We start from the raw sequence: 22,592 nt of genomic DNA on the forward strand, positions 1-22,592 counted from the left end.
GCGAAGGCATATATTGTTACTGCTTCCAATAACTGCCTGTTACATATTTTGTTACGTTCTATTTTTTGTGTTATATTTACTTTAAAAGTTTTGGTTTGTAATTGTTTTTGTTTATCATTCCTTATAAAAATAGAGTAATATTTATTTTTATAAATGAAGCGAAACTGTCACAATTGGCAATTTAATGGTTATAGCCTAAATGTGGCAAGAATAAAAGGTAGGTTTTTTGTTCTTGAAGTATTTGCTATATTTTCTCTCCAAAAAATTATTGGAATCCGAACCAAGATTAGATAAGAACTGGATTCGATAGCCAGAATCGGAATCAGTGTTGGTAAACTAGTGTTGGTAAACTCCGTACCGGTGCAACCTCTAAAAATAATTTGTCTCACCAGTGGGAAAAATGGTTGCAAAATGATGGAGCCCTATATTTCTTATACCTTTCTCAAATAAGTTATCCAAGTAAAAGACTTTTCAGTAGAAGAGATAGATAGGTCTATCATGTCAGGTCTCCTACTTTTATGTGTACACACTCACGAACAGCCTTTGATGGGCTGCTATACGATGATGTCACTGTAAATACTTGCGTGTATATGGTGGGGTCCCTTTCCCTTCATACAGGTGTCCCATTTAGTGCACACTGTGTAGAAAGCACACAGCTGACTGGAGCTGGCAAGTGTAACGTTGCATCACAAATATTAATGAACCATGTAAAATGTCATAGTGGTGCTCATAATTCAGCAGCGGTGCTCCTGAATGCATCTAGGGGAAACACTGTATTTTTACTCAATAACTCTATTCCCTTGCCTGTTCCTTACACAGTGCTATCTTATGACATCTAAATACTTTTATTAAACTTGATAAATAGTTAACCTTAAAAACCTCAATTGTTTGGGACATAATTTAACTCACTTCTAGAGCGCCTATGTGGATATTTCACCTCAGAACTGCTGCGCTTTGTGTATGGAAACACAAAATATTTTTTTTTAAATGACACTACAGTCTCGTAATTTTCATGAATTCATGCAAAGAAATTAATTGAAATGGCTATAAGAGTATATGGGTACAACCTGTATTATTGCAGACTGTTGATTGAATATGTAAAAATTGGTATCAATTTAATGCTAGCTACAAACTCTACTTGCTGTGTCCGTGTCCGTGTCTGCAGTCCAGAATCTATCTATCTATCTATCTATCTATCTATCTATCTATCTATATATATATCAGCTTTAACAATGGGCTCTCTGGTCTGCATTCAGGGAATGAAACCCAACACTGTCATTATTCACTTATGCCCAGTATAAAAGTGTTCCCTAAATTTAAGAGACAATCCTCTTCTTCTGGACCTTCGCTGTGTTCATCAAGATATGTTATGTTTGAAATGAACTTCTGAGACAAAAAAAAAAACATCTTGAGGTGCAAATACTCTATGTTCTCTGGCACACTGCTGCTTATTTTTCCATTAGTGTATGGGAATGAGAGGACAGAGCATTAGAGGTTATGTGAGATAGACACTTTGGCACATTATGTATGTCTCTAAGTGTAAAGGTTTGTCCTCCTGAGGACAATTCAAGGTGGAACAGCAACTATGATTTATGATCAGCTAAACAAAATGTTGCCACCAAACACTCTGTGAGACTGTCAATGATGACTGGCACCAGTGTAATTCAAACCCACGTTTGGGTTCTCTTTCAGAAAGTTTAAGATTGCTTGATTTTGGGTGTGTTTGGTTAGGTGTACCTGTAGGTAGGGCCCCATTTTGAAAATCTGGCCCTCAAAATGGCCAAACATAAATCACATATGGGCTGACATAAATCCATAAACACCCCTTAATTCCATTAGCAAATAATTTAAACGTTAGATAATACTCCATCTGTACGTTAATGCGAATTTGTGCTGATTCCGCCCATGTATTGATCACATTATCCACATAAAACTGATAATACTGACATAAAACCCCATATAACCTTTATTTGACACACGTCTCCTTGCAGTACAGCTTAATAGAGCCTATTCCATGCAATACAAATAAATAAACTGATCGAAGGACGAATAAGCAGTGATGAAAGACCTTTAGAAATACCTGCACAGTGAATAATGCGTGACATTTAATCACGCGATTAACAAACAAAAAAGAATCGTACGGAGTCGCCAAAACCCTTCAAGAAATAAGAGGAACTTTTTGAGTTTTTAAATAGACAATATGGCAAGTCTAAATGCCCTTTGTTTATTAAAGATTAAATTAATGGGAATGTATTCTTTAATTAGTGCGCCAACATTAAATTAAGGAATGTAAAAAATGATTGTATGATATTTCATCACAATCCCCCGGTGCAAGCAACTCCCGCCTACAAAGAAACTATATCTAGGGAAAAATAATTACTTTAAATAAAGTCTATCGACTCAGAAGTTAATTCGGTTCTTTTTAGCTCAAGAGAGACCGATTTCTTCATTAAATGAATTGATTTACACACAGAAAGTGCACTTCACAGAAGCCTGTTCACACACCCATTCACCCCTAACAATGATGAGGAGGACAAATATCATTACCGTCTAAATCCCTGAAAAGACGACGGCCAAGACATCCGTGATTTCTTCAGACCCGGTCGGTGACCCGTATCCACCGCGTAGGTTCGGTCCATTTTTCCCTCGGTGCTTTCAGGTAAGCTATCTGTCGGCTTTTGTGAGAATATCCCGCTGTCTCCTCCTTTCTCTTTCTCCGTTTCTCTCTCTCTCTACTCACTGATGTGTACTGAGAAACGGCGAAGCGGGCGGCTGCTAATGTTCATCTGAGGCAGTCCGGTCACTTTCCCGCTCAGCGGGAGCGACCGTTAATTTAAACTGTCACTTCACTCAGAGGAAAAGCGAATCAGGATAAGCTGTCTTTCACATTAGGACATATTGACAAGCAGAAAAGACCTCACAGGATGAAAAACCAGTTTAACCCTTGTGTAAAAAAAAGAAGTTACTCAGAGAGGACAAAAATGTCTGCGTCAAAAAATGCCATAACAATAAAATATATTAATATTATTTTCCACTTTCAATAAGTTAATTTTTTTAACCAACATTAGTCCTGAACATAACTACCAAATATACATTCATTTTCAGGATTTTAACCCTTTAAATTAATTATTTTCCATATACAAAATGCTACGGGGTATTTTTCTGGGGGGGGGGGAGGGGGGCAATTTTAGCTGCATCATTTATTCAATTTTCCTGCTGTGCTCTATAATACAGCAAACAGAGAATAGGGGAAAAGCATGTATTTGCTCCAAATGCTAAACATAAAAAAAAAAATGGTGCCAACTGGTGGAAAATATGAAAAATGAAAATGTTGAAGCCAGGGTTCTGGAATGAAAGCATAATATCATAGAATTCATGATCTTATGGTTTAAAAGCACTGGGATCAAATATTGCCGTTTTAATGGGTTTCAGTGGGGACATTTTTGTCCTGAAGTTCCTGAGTGTAACTATTTTGTGAACACAGTGTATTATAGATGTATTATTGGAACTGAGATTGAAATATAAAAATTCCCCCAAAAATACACACCTTTGTCAAAATTTATGCTGTTGGCATTAACACAGCCAAATTGATTGAAAAAAACAAAAATTAAAAAGACAAAACTGTCCCGAAGGTTGACCAAGGGTTAATGAGGTAAAATCAAGAGAATTATTTTGTGCCAAGAAAAAATACTCATCAGAATGTTCTACTGCTTTCTTAATAACTGGTAGAATCCAGAGTTTCACTTCTTGACAAGCAAAAAAAATAAATAACAAAGGATGAAGAACAACATTTATAATGGCGGTAAAATTATGGTAGCACCTTGTATCTTGTCAGGCAGAAAATATGTATCAGAATATACTATATAACTAGGGAAAAATCATGGTAGCTATATTAGTTCAACAACATAAATTACACAGTCTACCTGAAACGTGAATTTTCAAGCCGTAAGTATTACATACTTAAAAAAAAAAAGAAAGAAACACATGTTGGCTTTCAAATTTATGTTATGAAATTGTATAATTTATGTTGTAGAACAAAATGTACACGTGTCGTCAAGTAATGTTTACCACAGACCTTATTTTACTCAGAAGTTCAAAAATCCCATTATAAAAACCCATAGGCAAATCCCGAGGGGACTCATGGCAAATTAGATGTCCGGGTTCGCCTACAAATTGACGTCTCGGCTGAACAGCTCTATAGAGCAACAGTCTGGTTTCGAAAGTAAAAATGACATTCAGTTATTCCATAGACTAATTGATTTTCAACGATGACTTATAAAACTTATAAAGACAGACCTACCATTAGCTATGAGGTTGTTTATCGATCTCAACTCATTGTTTAAAAATTATGTTTGATAGTGGAAATCATGGTAAACAACTCAATTATCTATTGTACAGCAGAGATAGATTCTCCAATCAAAGAACCTTGGCCAACGAAACCTACGAAATCGTGCCTCAGGGCGACCGCCCACTCCCATGATGCACTGTAAATGATGTAATCGAATCAGTCTCTCTTCACCCTTAAACTACTTGTATATTTGTACATATTGGAATATTTAACAATAAACATAAAAAAAAATTCTATACTTCACTATAATCAACAACCTAAATTCAATAGTTTTATATATTCCATCATTTTTTATTCAATGACATCATTCGCAATGCTTTATGGGATTGTATTTTGTGCCCTCATTAAAGACGGTAAGTACACAGCTTTTTATGTAGTTATGTCTTTAATAATTTTTTTGCATCAAAACAAAAGTTTGTGATGTTGTGATTCTCCTCGGAGCTGGTTGGTTTGGTTCATCTCTTTTATGATGGATTTTATTAAAAGTCCATGAAAGAAATTAATGGGGAAAATACTTCTGGAACCCAGACAGCTGAAAAAGTGGGCTGGCACTGTTGCGCTCTATTGGGATGGCTGTTATGTTTTAATAGGGTGGGGCGGAAAATGTCTAGATTTAAAGAAACGTTCCAGGTTCAATACAAGTTACACTTTTGTGGCATAATGTGGCATGATGATTACCACAAACATTATTGCTGAAGCTGGGTTAATTACCTCAGGAATTAATAAATAAATATAAAATAAAACCGTGGAATCCAAATCAAATTAGGGGGATTTGCTTCAGAATCTAAGCAAACGCTTACATTCAAAAAGAGAGAGGCCTACATTTTTATATGGATTGAAAAGCTAAATTGTTCATAATTAATTATTTATTTGATACATTTCAATGGACATGACAGGTCTACCATTAGGCTATTTTGGACATCGTTTTAAATAAAAAAAGGAACACTTTTATTTAAAATCTTTTTCAATCAAAATGTGCCATATCATCATATAGTTATCGAGCAAAAATTTTAAGAATATTGCTGTATAATTTATTGCTTATATCACCCACCCCTATCACATGGTTATTTAATATCTAAACACTTTTTTGCTGATTTTCTATATTGTGATGTATACCGTTACCGTGATTTAAGATGACTTATAATGACTTATGACCTATAGATTTCTGGTTATATCGCCCACACCTAGTGGCTATAATTTTGAAACAATTAGTATTTTAAAGTTTACTAATTTGCCCCATTTACTTAAATTGTAAATGAGAACTGAACTGTGCTGTAATATGTTTTCGTGAACTGTTAATAACTATGATAGACAGCACACTTTCACAAGCAGGAAACATCTATAACCTTCATCCCAAAAATGACAAGTATGTTGCATTGGCATAGAAATCATGTAATAACTACATCAATAATCTCACTTTAAATTAATTTAACAAAAGTTTACACAACGAAAGTAACTTCATTCATCTACGTTGTTTGACATGTTCCATCCACCGCTGGAAATTAATCGAGATGGGTAAGACTTAAGAAATTACGTATTAAACCAGGGCAACACAGTGAGCATATCACAACAAGCTCATCCTGAGAGGTGGTTTCTCAGAACATTGGGCACTTGCAAAATAATTTTCCAATGAAAATGGAAGTTTACCATAGGCAGACTTATTTTCATAAGTTAAGAAGCTCCCCGATTGAACAGAATAATGAATATAGGTCTAGTGAAGCAAATCAAAGACTTTGCTTAACTTTTGTGTGCAGTATGTGCTCTGCAAGCTTCAGAAGATGGAACATGGGAATGATCTTTGCTAGTTATGAAGGTGTATTCACAAGAAGCCGATTCAGACAAGTAAGCCTGTCGAGAGAATAAAAAATATTTTAATCTGATAACACTGGTTATTAGTAAGTTATTGATGATCCAGGTTGTTGCTTTGTTGTTCACGCAAATTATGTTATTAATTAAATTGGAGATTCTCAAACTAGCCACCCCCAACATGCCCAATTGGCGATTAGTGATTTGGATAAACATGTCAACAAAAAAACTAATGATGATAAAAGTAATTAAAAAACACCTGTACATTTTACAGTTGCTATGCCCCAAATGAGGCGAGTCCAATGAGCTATATGCTCAATCAAATTTTTGTAAGACAAATTTTTAACTATTTCATTGACCCTTTCCAAACTCAGTAATGTGTAACAAATTATTTAAATCATGCATTTGGTGTGGGTCAATGTCTATGATAAACACTGCAAGAAACTGTGATGATGTCAATGGAAGTAAAATTGCGAGTCTTTACATGGTGCATGACGCATAAACTATTTATTTCATGCCACAGCATGCACAAACTTTTAAATCCCAGATCTATTCATATATCGAGTAGCACCAGAAAATATGACTCACCAGACACATAAAAATTGTATTCCAGTCCATGGCTGATTAAGGCTGCTGATATTGCCACTCCAGCACAGCATGGCTTCAGCAAGAGACAAAAGCAAATTTCTGTATTCATACATCACTGTAAAACTATTGATTTTGAGTATTTGTGTTTGCCAGGCTGGATCTATTCACCTAAAAATAATCCGTAAAGGTCAGCCATAATGGAATGTGTTCATGGCTGTAATTCTTATGAAATGCTAGTCTAAAATGAAAGTGCACAGCTAGCAATATCAGTGTTGATGCTGATTTGAACAACCACAGTGTCACTAGTGGGGTGACCAACAGGCCCATCAATCCGACCCAATTAGCGATATAGCCAACAAAATGTGTCACTTTGATGAAGTATTTCAGTGACAGCTGAATTAAATATAAATGAAACATGCTGAGGGGCATCCCACATGATATATGCTGGAAATCTCATTGGTAAGTAGAACAAATCTTTCTTCTGCAGTTGAGTATACATCCATCCATCCATCTTCAACCGCTTATCCAAAGTCAGGTTGCGGGGGCAGCTGCTCCAGCAGGGGGCCCCAAACTTCCCTATCCTGAGCCACATTAACCAGCTCTGACTGGGGGACCCCGAGGCGTTCCCAGGCCAGTGTGGAGTTGTAATCTCTCCACCTAGTCCTGGGTCTTCCCCGAGGCCTCCTCCCAGCTGGACGTGCCTGAAACACCTCCCTAGGGAGGCGGCCAGGGGGCATCCTTACCAGATGCCCAAACCACCTCAACTGACTCCTTTCGACGCAAAGGAGCAGCGGCTCTACTCCGAGCTCCTCACGGATGACTGAGCTCCTCACCCTATCTCTAAGGGAGAAGCCCGCCACCCTTCTGAGGAAGCCCATTTCGGCCGCTTGTACTCGTGACCTAGTTCTTTCGGTCATGACCCAACCTTCATGACCATAGGTAAGGGTAAGAACAAAGATTGACCAGTAGATCGAGAGCTTTGCCTTTCGGCTAAGCTCTCTTTTCGTGACAACGGTGCGATAGAGCGAGTGCAATACCGCCCCCGCTGCCCCGATTCTCCGGCCAACCTCCCGCTCCATTGTCCCCTCACTCGTGAACAAGACCCAGAGGTACTTGAACTCCTTCACTTGGGGCAAAACCCAGTTGAGTATACAGTAAATCAGAAAATCAGAAGTTTACATGACCAGACTTTTTACTATCGGAATAAAGTCTGGTCCACTTTACAGATTTGTCTTGCCAAGAACTGGCCACAGGAAGTTCTGTCTGGCCAATAAAATGGCGAGAAATGCATTTGTTGTGTTTCTTCAACTTCGGGCAAATTCAAGTCCCAGAGGTTGATTTTCATCAAAACTTTTTTCTTTTTGTTATATGAAGATCTCATTAAATCTGACTTGGAAACTTTTTACCTGGCCTTCATCGTTTCATTTTGATACCTTTCAAATGCCTTTTATGTATAGATTTGACTGTTTTAGCCTTGTCCCAGACCCAGACTTTCAATATTACACTATGAAAATACATTAAACATTACAAATTATTACATGTTTAATACTATGATAATCTAAAAGACTGAAATAAACATAAACCATTTCAATATTTATTGTGTCAAAATTATGTCTATAAATGTTTTCAAAAAATTACCATATCAAATTTGTAATTTATCATTTCCATTACACCAAAAAAGTTTGCCCCTTATACTGAACATTGTTAGTATTTATTTTCCCCAAGGTAAATTTCACTTTATTTTTTCACTCAATATTTTTTTATTGGGCATCATTTCAAATCAACATGTAAGTTTGCCAAATTATGCAAAAAATGTGTAAATAGGATTTAATTGTTTGTATTTGGGCTACATAGAGTGGCAATAAATGTGAACTGTTTGGAATATCTGCATTTATGTATACATTTGTCTTAAAATCTGTTTGATCTAAGTCACAATGAACAAACAAAATCTGTTTAAACTAATAACACACAAATTATTTTATAGTTCTTGTATATATTGAATACATCATTCAAACATTCACAGTGTATGTTAGGAAAAGTATGTGAACCCCTAGGCTATTTACAGCAACAAAAGCTAATTAGAGTCAGGAGTTGGCAAACCTGGCATCCAATTATTGAAACGAGATTGGAGGTGTGGGTTAAAGCTACTTTGACTTATGAAAAGCACTCAAATATTTGGAGTTCACAATTCACAAGAATGATCTGCTGATGTGGACTATGCATCACAAAAAAAGAGATTTCAGAATACCTACAATCAAGAATTGTTACTTTGCATAAAGCTGGAAAGGGCTACAAAGTTAACATGAAGAACTTAGATATTAATCTGTCCACAGTTATACAAATTGTCTGGAGATGATTTAGTACTGAGGCTACTCTCTCTAGAAGTGGCTGTCCAGCCAAAAGGCACACTGCAGAATGCTCAATGAGGTAAAAAGAACCCTAGAGTGACAGATAAAGACTTGAAGGTATCATTGGAACTGGTTAACATGTTCATGAGTCTACTATATGGAAAACATTAAACAGGTATGGTGTCCATGGCAGGACACCACGTAGAAAGCCACTGCTTTCCAACAAAAACACTGCTGTGTGCCAAAGACCACCTTGACACACCACAATTCTACTGGGAAAATGTTTTGTGGACTGATGAATCTAAGGTTAAATTGTTTAGGAAGAACTTGCAGCACTACGTTTGGTGTAAAAAGGGCAACCCATACCAACATGATAACATTGAAGTGAAGTACGGTGGAGGGAACATCATTGGCTCTGTTTGCTTCTTCAAGGCCTGGACTGCTTGCCATCATCGAGGGACAAATGAATTCCCAAGTTTATCAAAATATCCTATAGGATAATATCAGGATAGCTGTGTGTAAGCTGAAGATCAGTAGAAGTTGGGTGATGCAGCAGGACAATGACCATAAACATCAAAATAAATCCACTACAGAATGGCTCCAGTAAAATAAAATTCACCTTTTGCAGTGCCCCAATCAGAGCCCAGACCTTAACCCAATGGAGATGCTGTGGAATGACCTCAAGAAAACTGTTCACACCAGACATCCCAAGAATATGGCTGAGCTGAAGCAGTTCTGTAAGTAAGAATGGTCCAAAATTCTGAATGTTGTGCAGGTCTAATCCGCAGCTACCGGAAATGCTTGGTTGAGGTTATTGCTGCCAAAGGAGGATCAACCAGTTATTAATTCCAAGGGTTCACTGTGAATGTTTAATGGGATGTGTTCAATAAAAACATGAAAGATTTTAATTGTTTGTGTGTTGTTAGCTTAAATACATTGTGCTTTGTCTGTACTTGTGGCTTTCCATCATCGACATTTCCACCAGAGAATTCTATTAAACAATACAGAATTGAGATGTGCTGGAAATTACACAATAGTGGAAATGTTCATGACTTTAAAATAAAATGACAAAAAAATTACGTAAATCTCTTGTAATGCATGAACTGTTGGACACTGTTAGTCTACAAATAAAACAATTATTAAAAGTGATAAAAATCTTTAAATCCACAGTGCTAAAAGTGCCCAAAGCTGAAGAAACACGTAGACTTTGATCAGAATATCTTCGTATATTTCTAGACTTTCTGATTCTGAATTTTAAGGGTGAATTACTTTTTTCCTGATATGAGTCACCATCTAATAAAACATTTTGATATATGAACTGGATGTCTGTAAATCAGAACGTGACAGGAAATTAATTTCTCATTCCCAACAACATGAAGAGGTCTGATTGTGTTTCTCTGCTTGGATATGAAACGAGCGTCCATCTACTCACATAACCTCAGAAACCATTAGACGTTAATAGAAGGAGATTGTACCCAGTCAGTAAAGTTTGATTGGCTCACTAAAACACTACATAGGTGCTCTACTAATTTGGCCTAAAAAATACAATTTTAGCTCCAAGATGACGTAGCTTTTCGATGAATAGCTACTGGACAAAATTGATTGTGGATGGCGGGGTGTCTCCGATGTTTCTCTGTTATACAATAAGGCTATGTTTGAAGAGAGTGCATGATTGCATTTAAGCTGGCAGCCAATGTAGAACTGAGTCAAAAATGCTGGAGAATGGTTTTCAGCTTTCTGTAAGACTACTAAGCAAACAAGTTAAAACTGCCCATGTAGAATGTTTAAAATGCAGAAACCGCTCTATAAAGATGAAGTCACCATGTTACCTACTGAAATATTCATGATGCTGCATGATGCTGATATTATTTTGCCCTGAAAGAAATTGCATCTAGCCCCTACATGCAAGATATCACAGTCCAAATCCTCTAAACAGAAAACAAACAAAAAATCAAAACTAAGACTGATGATATAGCATGTTAATTTATAATTTAATATACAAAAAACCCATTAAAAAAATATAAAAAATTGTTCCTTATGTTTAATGATATGGAAATAAAACACACAATATATAGACTTTTAAAGCTGCTTTTTGTATTGTCTAATCAATGGTTTACTTGTCTGCCACAATAATGTAATGACTTTAAATTATCTTTAGTATTATATATATTACATAAAAATAATGTCGACTCATCTGCCCTTTTCTTAAAAAAAAAGAAAAGTAAATATCAATGTTACAGTGAGGCACTTACAATGGAAGTGAATGGTCCCAATTTAGGAGGGTTTAAAGACAGAAATGTGAAGCTTATCATTTTCTAAAAGCACTTTCATTAATTCTTCTGTTAAAACTTATGTATTATTTTAGCTGTAAAGTTGTTTAAATAAAAAAAATGTACAGTCATTTTAGGGTTTGTTGACATTGCATCATAATGCAATGAAGTTGTAAAATTGGATGACTTTACACAGAAAAGATTAGTATGCGATTATATCACACTAAAATCATGATAACACGCATGTTGTTTATGTAACAGTGAGTATTTTAACATTTACAGATTGGCCCCATTCACTTCCATTTTAAGTCCCTTGTTGTAATCCAGATTTTTGCTTTTGTTATAGAAAAGGAGGGACAAGTCGAAATAAATTTTTGTGGTACTCAATATTTTGCCACAATTGCTGTCCATTGAGCTTAACTTGTATTAAACCCTGAATATTCCTTTAATTAAACAGCATTTAATGTAATTAATTTGATTAAAAACATTTATCGAACGTCCTAATCTAAACAGAAATTAATCTAGTGGTGCTTGCTAAATTAAGCATCGCTATTACTACTGCTCATACTAGGGGTTAATCGTCCATCACAGTTTGCGCAACAGACATGAAATACACCTCAAATAGTGCTGATTTTTGAGGAGAGGTGTGCTGTAACATTTCTAAATAATATGACTTACTATTCCGAAAAAATCCCAAAGACTTAGTAAGGGCCCAATCCATATCTGAGCATCAAATTCGCTCTAGAGTTTAAGAGAAACTCATCTTAAGCCATTCTCTTTCATCCATGTGCTTGCAGGCCTAGAGATACACCCTTCAGCTGCGCCTCTTTAAAGAGTCCATCAAAGATGGAACAGGCTGCACTGAAGATAAGTGACTGAAGAACAGTGATGGGATGACACTGGACAAAACGCCAAAATATGTTCTAATCAGGCTTCTCCAACAAAAACCTTCTCACACACCGAACAGGAACTGAAGAGCTACTAGTGATGCCAAGTCGGGTGAAGGAGTAGATTTTATTACCTTTACTCATTTCGTTCTTACATATTTTCAAATGAAGATAACGCCACCGTTGAGATGTATGTGCGTCACAAAGGCTCCAACAATATTTTATTTACAAAAAAAAGGAAAACATGGGCCACATTTTTAATAAGATAATGTTTTCACTGATAACCAATGATTGTCAATATTATACATCTATATTGTCTGAATAAAAACAGCATTCAAAAACATATTTTAAGGAACAGAAAATCATGAAAATCATATGGTTATGGTGTAATAAAAAAATGAAACAGGTTCTTGTTCTGATTAGTTTACAATCCTACCCAGAAGGACTTGAAGGTAGCACAATATTGACCTTATCTGAACAATATCAATACAAAACAGCAATATTGGCCAACACGAATTCTGTATCCACAAAAAGAATCTGATGTTTTTTACTCACCCGCCAGCTTCAGCAGAGGTGATGGCGATGGTTGGGGGGATGCGCAGTGCCAGGGTGGTGGGACGGGCCATTGGCTCATTCTCTTTGCTGTTCCAGTCATGTTGCTCAGCAAGTCGGAAGGCTAGCGGGGGCAGCTGCAGGTTGCGGCTGGAACGTCTGCGCACTTGGAAGTGCTCCATGCCTGGAGCGACTCCCTCCTCTGCATCTGCTTCCGGGGACCCTAGGGACCCATCACACACCTGGCATGACACACAAACACAAAATTATAATTTACTAGTGTTTGGTCTTCTACTGAGCTATGCGGAATAGAAAATACACAGACTGGGCAGGCGGTTTTGTGTAAATGGCCCCTCAGAAGTGTTTCACAGAATGTGTAGGGTTTGTGATAGTTTTTACTCTATAAACTATAACAATTTCACATATGAACAGGCAGTTTTTTGTGGGTTGGCTGAATCTGGGCAAGCGTCATGAAGCACATCAGTATCCATCATGTGTCAGTATTCTACAAGAAATTGTGTTACTCCCCCAAATTTTTCTTTCCTTACTGAACTCTCTCAGAATCTCTCAAAATGTGCTATACTTAAAGGCCTATTCTGGGTCCACTACAAGTTAAGCTCAATGGACAGCTTTTGTGACATAATGTTGATTTCCACAAAAATGAATGCCAACTTGTCCCTCCTTTTCTTGAATAAAAGCAAAAATCTGGGTTAAGCCCAAAGTATACTTCGGTCTGTACACAGACACTAAAGCTCCGTTCACACCCCAAACGACATTGTTACTTGGTGTCACTAGACTCTGTGGTCTGTGTTGCTTGTGAGCGTTCCTACTGCTGTTGTTTTAATGTTATTGGTGGACTGCACATCTGGCTATTGTAGCTTTGGAAATTCTCATTACAGATTAAACTGTCGGTAAAACTACGACTTCATTCTAATATGACAAGGAATCAGTTCTATAGCTTCTAAAATTTTACATTTTGCAGGGGAGAGAGTTTTTATATAACCTGCAACAGTGCTCAGTGCAGTACATCATGAACCAGATGAACAATCTATCGATGTATGAATCAAATGGTTTTCCAGGCATTTTTATTAGGCTATATCCATGTTTGTGGTTACAGACAAATGATATAGAACAGTGAACAGTGACCTCCGTCGCCATGGGTCACTGCAGCTTGTGTCGCTGGAAGTCACACTGCTCTCATTGAAAGTGAATAGGATTGTGTTGTTTTGTCGTGCAATGTCACTGGCTGTGTGAATGGGGCATAAGCGTTCTCATCAAATATCCTTTGGGCTTTACAGGCAGGCACTTACGATGGAAGTGAATGGGGCCAATCTGTAACTGTTAAAATACTCATCGTTTCAAAACTATTGCCACAAGATATAAACAATATGGGTTGCACTTTATTTTACAGTATATCTGGTTTCACTAAACTTACAGTGTACTTATCCAAGAAAGTACGGAGTAACATTAGGTAACTACATGCACTTAATATGGGTTAAGGTTAGGGTTAGAGTTAGAGTTAGGTTTAGGGTTAGTACCTTGTAATTACTATAGTTGTTGTAATTATACAGTATGTAAATGTAATATATAGTGCTACCACAATATGTGTTAACATGATTTTAGTGTGACAAAATGCTAACTTTTATGCTTGCTAACCTTTTCTTTGTAAGTCACGTCCAATTTTACAACTTTGTTGCTATGAAGACATAATGTTGAAAACCCTAAAATGACGTGAATATCACAAAAACATGCCATGGTCCCATTTCATATATATATATATATATATATAAAGTGCATCCGGAAAGTATTCACAGCGCTTCACTTTTTCCACGTTTTGTTATGTTACAGCCTTATTCCAAAATGGATTAAATTAATTATTTTCCTCAAAATTCTACAAACAATACCCCATAATGACAACGTGAAAGAAGTTTGTTTTAAATCTTTGCAAATTTATTAAAAATAAAAAAACGAAACAAATCACATGTATTAAAACAATAATAGTCTAATAATAATTATGAGTTTTAATAACATCCGTGTGTTTTTATGTATAGAATAGCGTGTCTAAATATCTATTCACTTCAATAAAATGCACAAGTGTTCTAAGCACACAGCAGATCGATCTTTTTTCCTACAGTTTGTCGAGTGCACATCAACATAGAAGTAAAAAACAGGAGCTGATATTAAAAATAGCTTTACATATTTAACACAGATTTAGTCATCTGCTTAAATCGGCAAAAACAACCCATCAAACTATTACCTCACAAACACAATGTAAAAAGCATAACTTAATGAAGACTCATGCGCTGATATAAACTCCACTTACAATGTGTGCTTAAAAGAAGGATTGTCTGCAGTGCATTTCACATAATGCTGCTGATAAATAACTTGCTTGTGTGTTTCTCATCTCTAGATTATAAATTTTGTTCAACATCAATGCCGATAAAAAACATGGATAAATTGTTGAAAGCAATTTAGTAGAAATGAACGGAGCTGCGTTGATTAGACAGTCTGACTCTCTGACTGACGGTCTGTAATTTAAGGGTTGTTTCGGCTCAAGAAACTCACTTGTGATTGGCTGGATGGTCGCTCAATCTGCCCAAAGAAGCAAACACAAAGAATACTGTAGAAAAATCCACCATTTGGACTCATTATGGGTTTGGCTTGGAAAAGTGCAGGTGACAAAAATCACCTTTTTAAAGAGTGCAGGGGACGCCCTTAATATATATATATACATATTATATATATAGTATATATATTGCATAAACAAAATAAAATTAAGCCCATTTTAGGATCATAAGATGTTTGTATTGTGACATTATTTTCATGACAATTAAGTACATTACCAATTTGTGCCTGGATACCTTTGAGCTTTTTAGGTAATTCCCTTAATTCTCAATGGTGATTCACATTAGATCCTCATTATTGTAATACAGTCATTTCTTGCATTATGGTAATGAGAAAAGGAGGAGGGGGGCTTAATCGCCTTAAAAAAATTATGAAAGCAAAATGTCTTAATAGTCCTAAAGCAGACGTCATTTTAATTTAACAAAGCATTATTTTTTGTTTCTTTATTTTGAACCTGAACTGTTGTTCTTGACAGGTTTCCAGAGATTCAACAGAGCACTAAACAGTATAAATAGATATGCAGAAAGTCGGTGGCCTAATTAAAGGCATGACCTCGAGACTTATTCACAAATTAAGTCAATTCATTTCTATAAGAGTAATTCAAACCTCTTGGGGCTCTTGCTTGGATTCAATCTCAATGTATCAACCCAGAAATAGCTTTAGCTGCAAAAGAGCAAAATATGTTTTCTTTGTGAAAAAGACTCAGAAATGTACAACAAAGCCAAATGTAAATATGAACTACATGTATTATTTTTGAACTGCATTTATTGCAATTTAAGCCACCACATTCATAAACCATATTTCATATTTTCAAAGAGGGGAAGTACAGTTTAGCTTTTTAAAACAGTCAAATATTGTCCTCAAAATTCACAAACCAAGCAAAAAAATGCCTTGACCGTATTTTCTGGGCTTGTGGTCATGAATTATTGAGATGTCAAACATTCTGCAGTGTATCATTATTTATGGCACATTTAACTAAGCACAAATACTCCAGAATAAATCAAATCTAGATCGGGCTCTTTTTACAAGGCAATCTGTTTACAAAGGGCAGCTAAGGTGGCCGGAAGACAGATGATTGACAAAAAAATGCAATATATACACACACACACACACACACACACACACACACACACACACACACACACACACACACACACACACACACATACATATATATACTTTTACAGTGACTACTAGACTTAAGCCTCAATTCCCCAGGTATACTTTCTGATGCCTTCTTGGCCACAAACAGCTCTGGAGAATCACCATACAAGCAGTATTTACATTACTTTTTTTCCAATAAATTCTACTGATATCTAAGCTGAATCCCATGTGTGTCCCATAGGGATTGTTCAACTGTGCCACAATGAGACAGAAAGTATGCTGCCAGAGGAGGCAAGGTAACAAAGTCTGTGTTTTGCATTTCCCAAACTGCTACTTTATTAGCATAAGTAGTCAGTCAGTTTAAACACAAAACTTATAAGGAGAGGCTTCTATGCAATAGAGATGGTGCCATTCATTTGCATCTTGCATGGTTTCATTTTTCCAAACTGATCTCATGAAACGGCTAATTATAAGTGTTCATAATTAGCCGTTGTTTTAGTGATTTGTGTAAAAAAAGAATAAAAGTTCTTGTAGTGCCTCTACTGTAAATTTCACCAGGAAACTGTGGTGAAACGTCAAATGCAGCACGTAAAACTAAATTTGCAAAAATGTAGTAATTGTAACATTCATTCTATGAGACTAGTATTCCCATAGAACTTCCACACAAAAAATTTCATGTTATCTTGGCAATTTAGATAAAGATGTTGGTTTTGCAATCCAGTTCGCAAATATGTGGATGGCGCTGTCGCGGTTACATATTTAATACTGAACATTTAATAAAAGTAGGTCAGTGGGAGATTTCCAAATGTTGTTATATGTTTTTTTTAAACGTATAACAACAACCAAAACTAGCATACCTAAGATGCCATTCAAAACCGAACGCGTTTTTGCGATGGAAAACTTAAGACGCAGTCCAACGAATAGAACAGAACGCATGTGTTTTGCAACGTGTTTTTAAAAGGTTTCACTGTTTCTAAAGTATATAGCCACAAAACATAAACATATGTTTAACATGATATAAGTGTTAACATGATTCTAATGTAATGTAATTGCTTCAAAATAAATCAGTTATTAAAATCCAAAACCGGGATCACAGGGTTTTGTGTAATATTGGATATAATTTTACCCAGACAAGGTTAGTATGCAATTTTATCACACTAAAATTATGTTAACACATATAATTTTTACGTCTTGTGGCTTTACTGTACTTTTGAAAAGGTGTGTATTTTTGCATTTATGGACTAGCCCCATTCACTTTCATTGTAAGTGCCTTACTCTAACCAAAATTATGAATGATTTTTTAATAGGCATGGGGCAAGTGGAATATATATTTTTTCGGTAATGATCATTGTGCCACAAACAATAGCTGTTAAAGAGGTCATGTTATGCAAGTACCTCAACCGCTCTATCAGTTCACTGCGATGATTACGCGTGTTGTGGAGGCAGGAATATTCAAATGAACACCCCTTTCCTTGGTCACTATGGGGCCCAAGTCATTTTTGCAGGGTGGAAACAATGAATTCCTTTAAGTGGTTAATTGCAAAAGTTCAATAATTAGGGTTGGGGCTTTAGAACAAACCCTAAACAAGATGTTTCGGAATATCAACACAGTACTGCCTTGCAACCACTATAATGTATATTTCATGCTCTCAGACTCGTTGCATTCATCCTGAGCAAAAGTACAAAAAAACATCTATTAAATTAAAGTAGCATCTTTTTCTATTTCCCCTCTATTTTTCCCTTTTCACAATAAACCCCTAATGCACAATTCATTATTATATGAGTAGCTTGACTCATCCAGTGAAAGCTTATGGGCATGTTGAAAGCCAGCGGCCCCCAGCACAAAGCATCAAGGGCTTCATTTATAGTCTGAGCAACATCTCACACCCAAGGCACATAAAATGTGACCTTGTGACTGAACAAGAGGATGAAATTAGCGAATGAAGCGCGGTTGGTTTCCTGTCTAAAGAGACGGTATAATATCACAAAAATGGTCATAACACAATGAGGTAATGTGAATAGTTATTATGGAGTCAGAGTCACGTCGGTAGGGGTGGGAGGGAGATGGAGGTTTTAAAATAGTCTTTTGCAATAGCTGTGGAGATGCAGATCACAGAGATGGTTTCAATGGCATGGTGCGCCGCAGAACAAAGAACTGTGCTCTGCAGCATACACCTCACAGAAACCCTCCACCTGTGGCTTCTGGCAGAACGCGATGCTTTGTTCCTCGAGAAAACAGAGTGAGGGGGATTTCAGGCTAATTTCGACTGGTGCGCACAAACCATTTGGCAGATGTATTCTGGGAAAAAGGAGGCATAGGTTATCGGTTGGGCATGGGCTTTATGGTTTGAAGATGCTATGGACAATGGAACATGACTCATAAATTGTGTTCACGAACAACTAAAATCTAGAATGATGGAAAGAACTTAAAACAACCAGAACTTCAATATCAATAGCTATTTAGAAAATGGATCGTTCCAGCTCTAAAACCCAAATGGATCAACCATGTTTGATGATGTTTTAAAAAAGACAAGTGAGAGCACATTAACTGAAATGTTTACTTATGAGCACAGTCACTACTAACCAGTAAAACAGTTAATGAATAGGGGTGTAAAAATCATGATGCCTTGATCTGACAAAGACATTTTCATGCATCATTTCTGGAAATGACTGATAGTCATTACTATATTAAAGGTGCTGTAAATGATTTCTTCATGGAAATATATGCAAAACATTTTACTACTCCCTGAAAGATATTAATGAAATAAGTGTCGTGAGATATCTCACTGGTCTCTGAGACAGCTCTAGACTCTGTAAACAGCAAACAAACATGAGTCCACAGACCGCGGAACAATGATGCTTTCTGCCTGTCAATGCGTTCTCATAGTATTGTAGTTGCAGCGAATTATTGAGGCTTACTGCCATTTTGATGCCATGACGTAATGACACCAGGATGAACGTCATAAACCAGCGCTTTCGTGCAAAATCTGACCCAACAGCTCAAAATCCAAATAATTTGTATTGGCTAACTGTAGTGTTTTGAACACTAATTGTTTATGTATTCAATCAGTAATGGCAATTTGTAAATTTTTAACCAAAAAATCTTATATAATGCAGCTTTAAATATTAAATTGCCAGGAGTATGCAATTTCTTTACTAAAATGTATTTTCTGCATTAAACATTATGGTGCTTTAATGGACCAGATGGTAAATTAATCATATGTGTACCGTGGCTCTCTGCAAATGTCAAAGCACCTGAATTAGCTTACAGTGGGAGAACATGGGCCACCTCCGTCACTGGAGGAATAAGCTAAAATATTCATGGAGATTCACAGAAACTACTTTAGTTTCCAGTCATTGCCAAGCCACTCAAAGCAATTGAGACTTTTCTCTTACTCCAAATGGCCTTGATGGTCTCAATGTGACAGGCAAAACAGGACCGTGAGGAAGAGGCCGTATTATGTCTATTTGTATGTACACAACTACGACATTAGCGTGGCCATCCTTCAGCGAGATGACAAATACAGCCCTGGCCCTGCAAGTTATTTATCTCCAACTGGATGGTCTGAGTGTTTCAGAAAGTGAAAATATCCGCTCATAATTGCACCTTCTGTGTGAAGTATTGCAGGGTTCACAGGGAATTAATCAGCGGTTTCATCCCTCATCTGTCAGTCAAGGTATCCCAGAAGTTACAAGAGTACAGATGCACACCAAATACGCTGATAACTATCAAAAATCTGCGTATTCAAAAATCTGACAATGTAAGAAATCTGCTTTTTGAAATCATCAATTTGTTGGCTGCTTTTGATGTCAAAATGTAAACAGACATGCACACAACACTTGGATAAGCCGGTAAGAATGTCTGTAAATGTTTTTACATGCAATGCGAAATCAGTGTAATAGTAAAAAAATCTACTTATGCTAAATTATTTATGCTTAAAAAGTTTATGACCTTAAACCGATAAAGGAAAGCTGTTTAAGGCGTTTACATGACATTGCATATTGTCTGCTGAAGGATAATCAGTGCAAGATGTAAATGCACTGACACAAGATAAAATAAAGAAATTAGTTAAAAGACTAATTTAACACAGTAAGACCAGGACTATGTATTAAGAAAATAAGTAGGGTCCATTTTTATTTCATGTTGATTGAAATTACTTCACTGGAACAATGCATTTTTTTGTGTGTGAAAGATAAACCACATTAGCATCTGTTTTACATAAGGGCCATTATTAATGTTTGTTTGTATGCTGAGTGAAGTTGGGTTTTCAGGGGTCAGTGTTTTTCAAGGAATCATTGATTTAAGTGTGTATATTCCCTTGGGAGCCAAACACACTCACATTCCCAGACACACATCCATGAACATCTAAAGAAGCATTGAGGTCCAGCAGGAGAGAGCTCGATTGTAGGGGGAAAATACTTGATTCCACACCCACAGGACACCAACATCGAAATTAAAGGCGGAGCAAGAAAACACAGTCTGACAAAAAGACAAATAACCTCCACTTCTTATCAGTTCCAGTGATCGTTTAGGAGATGTCAGTCCTACAACTCCTGCGACAGCCATAGGTGACCAATGGATTCCTGCTTGAATTGCAATTACGGGCCTCATCGTTTTTTTTTTTTTATGTCTTCAGTTTATCTCAATGAATCAATCATATCGAAAGCTGGATGAACTTCCCAACAAGAACACTTGAAATGTTGGGGAGTACTTAACTAAAAGTAGCTTATAAGTGGTTATGCTTAATAAGCCGCCAACACATAAGGTCATGTAAATACCTTACATGGTTTTCCTTTTTCTAAAATGGTTTAAGCAAAATACAAGATTTTTTCCCTTTACCCCAATTTCGCACTGCATGAAAACACCTTTCCCAGCATTCTAATCCAATAAGTGTAAGTGTTTTGACGTCAAAAGCAGAAAATAACCAGATGATTTCAGATCTCATATAAACGTGGTTTCCTTTCAAACTGGTCACATGGACGCTGTGTTAGTAGCTGATGCTATGGGAAACTTCAGAATAGTCACTTCTGGGAGGAGTTTCCCATATCGTTAGTTACTGATGCACCGTCTCGCCCCTCCATTCAAGGAACCAGGGTAAGATTTTATTTAATTTTTTGCATTGTCTGATTTTTTAAATGTGCTGACATTTGGTAGTTATCAGCATATTGGTGTGCATGTAAATGTACTCCAAAACAAACTTTATTTTTTATAAATAATTTTGGAATCATTTTTCCAAAACAAACTACTTTGTAGTTTGCAGTGCAGTGGTGTAGTGTGACAAAATGCTACATTGCTATTTTACATATTGCATGCTTTGTTAGGTGGTCTGATACATTTTAGTGAATTTGTTAGTTCAGAAAGTTCTTGTAAGAAAATGAATCACCAATCAAATAAACGATTCCTGCCTGTTTTTTTGTGGCAAAATATTTAGTGAAATACTGCAGTTCATCACTATGTTTTCGACTATATTTTGCTCATATTTACAGGCCGAAACACATTACTCTACTCTACGCAAGTACATGAAGGCAGACGCTTCTTGCTATGCAAGCGTAGTTGCATTCCAAAGTGTGTCAGGCTGCAATTCACAACACAGTGTATGTATCCATTGTATTTCCAAAGTTGCCACAAGGGGCGCTATAGTGGATATTAGTGTGATCTGTCCACTTCTACAGCAAGAATAAGAATGCTAATCTGCACTAGGGTTGGTGAGTAATTAAATGTAGAAACACTAGCTCAGTTTTTTTCAAAAGAATCTAGCTTTTAGCCATCAAGGCATGGACTACACAAGACCTCTGAAGGTGTCCTGTGGTATCTGGCACCAAGATGCATCAGATCCTTAAAGTACTGTAAGTTGCGAGGTGGGGCCTCCATGTATCGGACTTGTTGGTCCAGCAAATCCCATTGATGCTCAGTCTTTGTCATGTTCCTCAAACCATTTCTGAACCATTTTTGCAGTGTGGCAGGGTGCATTATCCTTCTGAAGGAGGCCACTGCCATCAGGGTATACTGTTACCATGCTACATAGTCTGCAACAATCTTTAGGTAGGTGGCACGTGTCAAATG

General features: G+C 36.6%; 1 protein-coding gene across 2 annotated transcripts in view; it reads right to left on the bottom strand.

Annotated features, from left to right (window-relative positions):
* Nucleotides 1–22,592, bottom strand: part of LOC127636525 (cAMP-specific 3',5'-cyclic phosphodiesterase 4D-like) — a 268,642-nt gene that overhangs the window by 215,504 nt on the left and 30,546 nt on the right. For both annotated transcript variants that reach the window (XM_052117068.1, XM_052117067.1), the window contains exon 3: nt 12,803–13,041. In XM_052117068.1, the coding sequence (XP_051973028.1) occupies nt 12,803–13,041 (239 nt within the window). The remainder of the gene's footprint in view (nt 1–12,802; nt 13,042–22,592) is intronic.

This window comes from Xyrauchen texanus, chromosome 44 (assembly GCF_025860055.1).
Source record: "Xyrauchen texanus isolate HMW12.3.18 chromosome 44, RBS_HiC_50CHRs, whole genome shotgun sequence".
NCBI classification, from domain to species: Eukaryota; Metazoa; Chordata; class Actinopteri; order Cypriniformes; family Catostomidae; genus Xyrauchen; species Xyrauchen texanus.